General features: G+C 34.1%; 1 protein-coding gene across 2 annotated transcripts in view; it reads left to right on the forward strand.

Annotated features, from left to right (window-relative positions):
* Positions 1 to 4,362: 4,362 nt before the first annotated feature.
* Positions 4,363 to 10,455, forward strand: part of LOC127988260 (uncharacterized) — a 50,912-nt gene continuing 44,819 nt past the window's right edge. For both annotated transcript variants that reach the window (XM_052590909.1, XM_052590908.1), the window contains exon 1: positions 4,363 to 4,674. In XM_052590909.1, the coding sequence (XP_052446869.1) occupies positions 4,590 to 4,674 (85 nt within the window). In that variant the 5' untranslated portion in view covers positions 4,363 to 4,589. The remainder of the gene's footprint in view (positions 4,675 to 10,455) is intronic.

The following is a 10,455-nucleotide window of genomic DNA, read 5'->3' on the forward strand; positions in this document are numbered from 1 at the left end:
AGTGTCAAGTCAAGTCACTGTTGACCTTCCAGTGGCAATACACTGTGGGCCTTCCAGAGACTTGTCACATCTCAACTGAACTTACAGCATCTTTTCATGCCTCAGCTGAACTTCCAGAGTCTCGTAAAGTCTCGCCATGTCCTGAAGCTTGGGAAATGAGAGCATACAACGAGTGTGTTAATGCTTTGGATTTATTTTAAATCTTTTTAATGTTCTTTAATGTTATCCTTTTTAGGCTTTTTTATTATTTATTTATTTTTTATAGTTAAGTATCGATTAAGGCACCATTTAGGTACTGGTACCGTTTTAAAAGTATCGAAATGGCACCACTATCGAATAAAACCCAATCGATACTCAACCCTACACATCATGAAATTTGAGCATGTAATTATTTGACATACAAAGATGGATCCTTCATTTCTTTATGATTTAAAGGCACACTATGTTATTTCGTTGGTCAGTTGTCGAGGTGTGATGGTTGACAGCTAACAACAATAAAACCATGAGAGAAGAGAATTCTAGAACAAGAGCACTTAGATTCACAAGTGCACAGGACAATGTTTGAGCACACACAATATCAGAGTGAGGACAGAGCCAATTAATAACACACACACACACACCACACACACACACACACACTGTATATTTGAGAGAACTGTGCTCACTCATGTGATGTTGCGTCTTTATACCATTTTGGGGCGACATCTCTTATTTCGACTTGTTCTATTTTGCATTATTTGCACACTATTTTCTAATAGTTCAGTTGCTTTGACACAATCTGTATTGTTAAAAGCTCTATATAAATAAAGGTTACTTGACTAAAGCAATAAATTAGCCAGAGCCGCTACTGCATGTGCATGTATATACAAACACATAAAAACACACACACAAACATCCTTAATGACACTTGATGACTTGTTATTATCTCCTAATTTCTCTCTTTCTATGTGCTGTGACATGAAGTGAGGTATGATACCACGACTGCGGGAGAACAAGTCCGTCTATACACTGAGCATCCTGTAAATCAGACATTTGATGAGATACAGTGGATGTTTGGAGATGAAAACTCTCTCATCGCTGAAATCAAAGGAGGGACTGGAGTGCCACTGTTTGTTCCTGATGAGAGATTCAGAGACAGACTGGAGCTGGACGTGAAGACTGGAGATCTGACCATCAAGAACACTACTGCTGAACATGCTGGACATTATAAACTGAAGATCAGCCGTGAAGGGAACACATACAGGACATACATTGTTATTGTCAGAGGTGAGTCTCTCCAGTCAATGTAATAATGATCACATTCTTCCTCATAGATTCAGATTTGTTTTCTGCAGGTAATTCAGATCAAACTGATTAATGTTTTAAACTTCATTCAGAGTTTGTTCTGTAGTTCATTCTTAAAAATCTATTCTTAAAGATTAAAAATGATTAAAATTGCGGAGTATTTTATTCAGCTTTTATTTCTTTCAGCACTCTGTAAATTACCACAGAAATGTGTATTAGATTTTTCTCCTCTAAAAACACGGAAAACTCTTCATTTTAATCTGATGAAACAGCATCTGAATAATGTTTCTGTATCATTTTGAACTCTGTTGTTCACTTTAACACGCTTGATCTAATGGATAGCTTTGTGTTTCTCTGGATCTAGATGCTCTTGCCACAAAAGAAGTGCAGGAGAAATCATTGATGAAGGAAAAGACTGATGAGAAACTGCTGTTTGTGCTAAACATCTTTCAACATTTTTTAAAATGGGCATCAAAGTGCACTATCAAAACTTAAATGGTTGTCATTTATGAACACTTTAATAGACCTAAGTTGGTCTCTTTTTTAAAAAAAAGAAGAAAATCAGCAGATTATTGGAAATGTGGATTTATTTATTTAATTTAAAAAATATATATCAAAAATGTATAGAAGTTTAAATATACCGTAAATAAAATGCACTATATTAATATTATGATAAATATTTTACATAACAGGTTTAACTCTAAAATTGGTATAAAATCGAAGCCTTATTTCTAAATAAGTTATGTTCCAGTTGACATGAAAAGAAATACGTTTTTAAAGTACCATTCCCATAGTAACGCAATATCTGATTTTTAAAATTGCGAAACATTTTCACAGGATGAATCTTGGGGTTTTAAGCTTTCAAATTATATATATGCATTTATGATGATTACTAAAAGATGTGATAGAGAAAAATGACAATAAAAAAGAGCACCAAGCATTCCACAGGTTTTACAGTGACAGTTAAGGGAGATTTACAACATTATCATGATCGATGTCTGTGATTTGGCTTCATTCAGTTTATTCATTCGGATTTCAAACAAATGACTTAGTGAATTAAAGAGTGATTGTCCTGAGAGAAATCACCTTCTGCTGAATCTTTTCATGCTACAAACATCCTCAGAATCAGAAAGAGCATCATTTCCAAGTATGCTTGTGTACAAGGACTGGTACTTGATGTAGATGTAGAAGTCTAAATGAACCAAGTAAACTTTTACATTTCAGTTTGCATATTCTAGTAGATGCACAAGTCCACAAATATAATGTTTATTTGACGGAAAAGTGCTTGGATTTAATTCATCAACAATCTGTTAAATGAGTTTGTACATTGTAAAGGCTTCACTTTAGTTTTGATGGCTCATATGAAGAAATCCAGATCTGTGCATCTTCTCTGTTTTTAATTCGTCATTGTCTCTGTATTTTCCTTCAGATGACACAGGAAAGCCACTGAATGAATCAGTGACTGTAGTGATGCCTCTGTTGGATGGAGTTTATGTGAATGTAGTGAATGGGGAGGAGGGGACGAGTTCACTTTAAGAACATAAGACCCGCCCACCAGTGTCAATCAAAAAAAAGTTGTTCCATTTTAGTATACTACTACAAGTGTAGTCAAACAGATGTTAAGTTGAAGTTAATGCATAATTGAATACACTTAACTATACTTGGATTTGATGAAAATAGTACAAAATGTAGAAAATATACTTAGTACACTTTATTAAAGTATATTTTTAATAGAATTATTTTTCACCTGGGTAGTTATCATATTTTATTCACTTAGAAAATTGCCATGTTTTATTTTGTCACTATACCTACCAGTGTTACTACTAATGTAACTGTCTTTAAATAGGGAAAACATGATAGTGTTTGGTGGCTTCTAAATTCATCCTTGTGTTCATATTGCGTTCATATTCTGCTGTTCTGTGTCTGTGGATTGGTGGGTCTTTTCTTTCTTCTTGCAGGACCCTGTATGGTATAGTACTAAATTAGTTGTACTTGTTTAATCACCACCACAGCATCTTGTCTCCACTGATGTCACTAGCGGAAGCGCAAGTGCCTGAGAGTGAAAGTGCAAGTCTGCAGCCAGACCCTTCTCCTTATTTTAAGAGGATGGCACCGGACGGCTTCCAGCATGCCTGCAGAGACTGTGACGTACTGTGACGTGAGAAAGAAATCCTTAGAAGCTTTGAATCAATTAAACCAAATGATTCACTGAATCAAAGTGCTCAAAACTTGTCACGTTGTTGACGCCTGCTGGTCAGAACAGTTTAATTGCAACAAAAACAGTATTTCGTTTTACTAAATCATTGCAAATGTATTAATGGAGGTAGAATCTACCAAATGTAATTAATTAATGATCTAATATAATTAAATATTGAGTGTCTGTATAATATATATTTTTGCACACAAAAAAATAGTGCATTAAACAGTTGTCTTCGCGATGTGCCATTAGGTTAGAAATTAATGGCAACATTTTATTAAGTCTTGATTGTCTCAATTCAGGTTTTTCCCCCTCACTCCCCATGTTTATTTCCATATCTTACCCTTTAGATTTATATGATGTAATATCTCCACGCAGTTACTCATGAAATGTAGACGATAGGTGAAAAAAAAAAAACTGATCAGAGCAGACTTCCTGTGCTTGGCGTAGTTGAACTTTTCCTCTTTTCTGCATGTGTACTAGCAGTCAGTGCTGTCCGGGACGAACTCAGGTTTCATATCAAGTGTTTTATTTGCAGCTACAACATGAGGATTTTGCAGTTCCATCTCTGTGAGTATTACAGCTTTTAATGTGCTCTCTGAACTTTATTTCAGTCAAAAGTTTAGACAAACTAGATTTCTCTTGATAATTTTAATGTTACATATATATATATATATATATATATATATATATATATATATATATATATATGTAGACCAATGTATTATTTTTAAAAGGAGTGAATAATAAAGTAAAAGCTTCCAACAATTTTATTTAACATTTTTATTTAATTACGTATTTACTTTTTGTTGTATAGAATGAATCTGAGTCTTTGGGGGGGTTTTTTTATCTTTTTTTTTTTTTTTTTCTTGTAGGTCTGCTTATATGGTTTCAAGCAGGAGAAACTTTAACAGATCAGCTAGTACATTTGGGGCAAAATGTGACCATAAACTGTGATTTTGAAAAAGATGTTCATTGGTTTTTACTGAAACTTCCATATTCTTCATTTATATTACGCACTTTCCCAGGCCCTTCTTTTTATTTCAATGAACATTACAGACAAAAATATTCAGTGACGTCTCAACATCTGTTTATTAATAATGTCACTATGGACGAGTTAGGAGTTTATTTCTGCATGATAGCAGACTTAACAAAGCCACAATTCAGCAACGGCACCAGACTGTACATCATTGGTAAGTGCACTATTGCTAATAATATCACCCGGCCGTCACAATAGTGACCGTCAGTGTTGGGGAAAATTACTTTTTAAAGTAACGTATTATAATAGTGTGTGACTTCATAAAAAAAGTATCTAATTACATGAATTACTTTTTATGTTAATAAAATGGGATTAGATACTGTAGGCTACTTTTGTGTTATTTAACATTTAATTATTGCAGGTTTTCATCCATTCTGAGTTTGCATTTCACTGTTTTAATATATTTTGATGAATACTAAATAAATTTTAGTAGAGAGTAGGGTGAATTAATTCACAATCACATTTAGCCTCTGTACATATGATTTCTCTCAATATGGGGACAGGAGACTCGTCAGTCAATAAATGGGGAAACAAAGTACCTGGCATTACTTTTTGAAAAAGTAACTCAGATATTTTCTTGTAGATTAAATGTAATGCTTTACTTTTCTAGTAACTTGATAAAAGTAAACTGATTATGTAACTCACGTTGCTTGTAATGCATTACTCCCAACACTGGTGACCATAACACAATTTCTTTTCATTTATAAAGCTCTAAAAACCTTACTGACTAATGTTTTAGCGCACTTCCTGCTAATACTGAAAAAAAATAAGGGTCTAAATTAAATATGTGCAGTTTCACATGATTAGTGCAAATGGTCTCATGACCAGAACAGTTTATTTCCTGTTTGCACCTTGAGAAGATGATGGCTGCATCAAAGCACCAAAAACTACAGGCTAGTAATGTATGTTAAAGAGCCACACAGATGGGAAATCAAAAATTACCTGTATTACAGTGTATGATGTAGCTGTCCATCAGTGTAAACAATGTGCAAAGTAATTAAACCAAAAAGTACACAATTTATAAAGTTATTGGCTTCTAAAGTAAGGAGTCGACTCTGAATCGCTGAAACGAGTCGTTATAGATTTCAAATCTTTTTCCCATCTCTATGTACGTCACTAGGAGCACTTTGCATAATAATCTCCGCCTACCGTCTTGAGAGAAACATAACTCTGACCTGCCCCCCCCACACACACACACAGACGCTCTGGTTGGTGTTAGTGATGGGAAGTTCGAATCATTTTACCGACTCTGACTTTTGAGTCTCGTTCAGCAAAATGAACGAATCTTTCGAGTCATTTCGTTCATTTCGTTCATTTTAACAAAATGTAATTAAAATATTAAGTGCTACCTCCCCAACACATCTAGTACTTACGCAAACGTTGATCACACTACAAACCATACAAAACTAAAATGCTATAAGATACAGAAAAAAATATTCATTCTTTACCTGGGTCTTCAGTCTGTGATTAGCAAATCTCACCTCTTATCTGACAAGAAGTCTTCAGGTTTAAGTCATTCCTTAATCACGTGACAGCCCCATACGCAAACCAACGCAGTCTTGAGCCGGAAAGAGAATTGATTAGTTCATCTCATGAGTCTTTCAGGTCTCGGGTCGAGTTTGACTCGTTCCTTAATCACGTGACAGACCCATGCGCTATTTCTGACATTTCTGTCACTATGTTTTTGTTACTGTTTGTTGAGGATCTGTGGTTTGTTATTATTTTATAAATAAATAAAACCCTGTTATACATAAAATATTGATTAATTTGTCTTCTTGACTGTCTATCGGTAAATAAACACTAGGCTATATAATAATATAATAATCCAAGCTTACAATAAAAATTATTTGTATACTAGTTTGTTCATTTTTACTCCAATTTTGAGTTTGCTGGTATAATAATTGCTTTTCCTAGGCAGACTTGACATATTGGTGTAATATATGCATAAGAAAATTGCTCAAAAAAGGACATAATGACATACATTAAAAGAAAATAACATTTTTAATTTGAATTATTAATGTTAGTTTAAGACATTAAGGTTATGATAACTTCAGCTTTAACAGATTTAACCCAGCTCAGAGTGAGGAGTTTCAGATCCTGGTACGACTGCCAGTGCAGGGGCCATGTTTTTGGAAGACTATGACGAGAGGTTCAAGCTTGAGGCCTTCTGCTACCTCTTCTAAGACCTCAGATGCTATGATGGAGATGCGGGCCAACCTTGCAGAGCCACTCTTACCCTGCACATCAGACCCTCTGGCCTGGTGGAGGAGATGTTCACCAGTATACACAAGCCTTTCTAAAGTCACAAAGACGAGACTTTGCATTGTGGCCACATCCGTGCCATCTGAAATTTTTTTTTTTTTCTAAAACTGGGCAGATTATCTCAGATAGAAGAACTCACAGACTCAGCCCATCCAAGGTCAGGGAGCTTGTTTTTTTTTTTATTAAAATGCAAACATGCCTTAAAGCAAGTCCTAAAAATATAGCCACAGTGTGTTATTTATTTTAAAGCTTATTTATTTTTATTTATTTAGAAAAAGACTAGCTTGTTGTGCAATATTTTTGTTGTTGTTGTTGTTGTGATTTTAAAGGTAATTTGTTATTGGAAGGCTCCGTAGCTTTAGTATCTCTTAATTTTAATTTATTTTTTATTCAAATGGTTTAAAATTATTTTGGGAATAGTTATCTTCTTTGATATAAAGTTTTTGTTTTAAATTTATTTATTTTAAAACGCATTCATTTAAAATTATTATGTAAAAAAAGCAAAGCTTCTTGTGCAATATTTATTTTTTCTTTTTTTTTTATATTGTACTTTTAAAGTTCATTTGTTAAGGTTATTAGACCCTGTGGCTTTATTATCTTTTAATTTTAAGTTCATTTTTAATTATTTACATTTTTATTATTTTAATTTATTTTGGAATAGTTGTCCTCTTTGTTACAAAGCTTTTCTGGCACAAAAATGAACAATAAACAACAATTCAAAAGTATGTACACAGTGTTTTTAATGTTTATAAAGTGTCATATGTTACAAAAGTATGGTTTACACAGACAATCTGATTTAATAACTGCACAACTAAACAAAAACAAACAAACAAACAGACAGAAAAAAAGATCAACATTTTAAGCATAACCAACTCTTTATTTCCACATTCAGTGTGATGGAAAAGTATGACAGAAATTAAAAGCAACAATTTGAAACCAGAAATGCATCACGTAATTGTAAGAGTAAATAATAATAATAATAAATAAGTACTACGCACCCATTTGTAAGGAAAGTAGTAAATTAACTAATTACTCTAGCCAATGTTGTCACATCGTGGGACAAAAGAACGAAAAACCCGAAGAACCGAAAGATGAACTATTCAATTATCTTTCCGGCTCAATACTGCATTCTTTTACTGTCTATGGTTTTAGCGTATGGGTCTGTCACGTGATTAAGGAATGACTCGACCCGAAGACTCATGAGATGAACTAATCAATTCTCTTTCCGGCTCATATTGCATTGGGTTTAGCGTATTGGGCTGTCACGTGATTGAGGAACGAGTCAAAAACCCGGTAGACCCGAACTATGAACTAATCAATTCTCTTTCCGGCTCAGACTGCATTGGGTAAGCGTATGGAGCTGTCACGTGATTAAGGAACGAGTCAAAAACCCGATAGACCCGAACTATGAACTAATCAATTCTCTTTCCGGCTCAAGACTGCATTGACTGACAGGTGAATTACTACTACTAGAACAGAACCCATAGAATAATGCGCATGCGCGACTGAACGAATCACTCCCCGAGACAACTCGTTCTTCCCGAGTCACATTAAAGATTCGTTCAAAATGAACGAATCGTTCTAGAACGACACATCACTAGTTGGTGTGAGAGCATCATGTCGAGGAGACAGTGTGTACAGTGTTTTAATTGTAAAGGCAAGTTTGTTTTATTTTCACTGCCAAAGAATGAAAATCAGAAGAACCAATGGCTAAAATTAATTTTTACCACAATACCAGAGCAGTACAACAAATCCCTTTTGTTGTGTTCACAACATTTCACTGATGACTGCTTTTCTAATCTCGGTGAGTACAGCGGGATTTTCAAAGCATTTGGCCATAAAAGATGGTTCATTACCAACTTTATTTGGACCAACAAGCATCTCCGAATCACAACGCGAAGTATGATTATGAAGTTATGTGTCTGTTTTCTCCCGAGCGTCTTATCAGTATGTGTGCTGTCTGCAGCCTGTCTGCGCTGATCTTCATTTACAAAAACATCATTAAAATGAAGTGTAACTCCGTGAATAATCAAAGAAGAGACATGAGAGAGATATCTATAGAAAGCTTGACATATCTACTTTAAAACTAAACAAGTGCCGCCGAAAACAGATATTCTGTGATGAAGTAATCCATATGAAAACAACGCGGTGTCTGTTTTTCATGTCTCCCTTCATTATATCTCATGTGACCACGCCCCCGCACTGAACGCGCTATTCAGATTCAAACTGAAGCGCGCGGCCTGAATACACCCACACAGAAGAAAAAGCAGCGAGACTGCTCAAGTTTTTTATTTTACTGTTTGCTTCGCGGTGAGAGGAATAAGACATAATTCACCCCAAACAGATGCTAACCCTCTTGGATGCTAACGCATAGTTTACCGTGGAGGTGTATGCGGAACAACCAATCAAACCTGACTATGTTAGTTGACCAATCAGAACACAGTATGCTACCGAAAGGTGGGTTTTAAGGAAACTGAATCTTTTGAACAGCTTTGCGCGAACCGTTTGGGGATCTCTGAGAATTGAGGTAATTTTAAAATGATATTTTGACAAAATGACAATGTTTTTTAACCTTGGATGGATTTAAACCTAATGTACAGGACTTATAAACAGTGATAGGAAGCTTAGAATTTTCATCTTACTGGCTCAAGCTAAAGATTTTTGAAACACATGATCTTTAGGGAGTGACTAGTATTAATAGATGAATTCACAGATATTTAGTTTTGTTGAGTGTGGTCATAGAATGAGTAAACGTAATGATGGTCACCCCACATGGAAAGAACCTATATGTGGATATATGCGCATATATGAAACCTATAGGCAGTGTATATGCACATATATGCTGCATATACGTATGCACATGCATAATAATATATATACTGCATATATACTTATATATTCAAAATTGAGGTACATATATGTGCATATACAGGAAATATAGGTCTCCTGTATTGCTTCTTCATATCCACATATAAGCCCTATACATACAAGATATGTCTTCTATATAGCTAATGGCAGGATCTGGTCATTTTGTAGCTCATATCCCATTTTTGACTGTCATACATGATGCCTAGCTCATATTTTCTATTATCAAGGTTAAAACTCAGAATTAACAAAAAAATTATGCAGCGGAGGAGGCGGAGGAGGAGGAGGATGATGAGGCGCGTTATGACAGACCTTCAAAGAATAATAAAGATATATATATATATATATATATATATATATATATATATATATATATATATATATATATATATATTTCTGTTCAGTTTTTTGTCTTATTTTTGTTCTTGTACTATTTGATTGTTCTTGTAAATACATAATGTACATTTCTATATTTTGGACTTATTTATATTGCCTAGCAGGTTTTTTTCTTATTTTTGTTCTTGTACTATATTTTTTGTTTTGTACTATTTGATTGATCTTGAGTAAATAAATAATGTACATTTCTACATTTTAGACTTTTATTTATGTTGCCTAGCAGCTATGGATTTTAATTTTACTATTATAGGTGAACATATAGGTGCATATATACATGCATATACTGTATGTACCTATATAGGTATATGTATGCACATATGTATTTGTACATATATGTGTAAATATATGTGTGCATATATGTACATGTGTGTATATATGTTTAAATATATGTGTGCATATATATGGACATATA

The sequence above is a fragment of the Carassius gibelio genome, chromosome B22 (genome assembly GCF_023724105.1).
Source record: "Carassius gibelio isolate Cgi1373 ecotype wild population from Czech Republic chromosome B22, carGib1.2-hapl.c, whole genome shotgun sequence".
Classification (NCBI taxonomy): Eukaryota; Metazoa; Chordata; class Actinopteri; order Cypriniformes; family Cyprinidae; genus Carassius; species Carassius gibelio.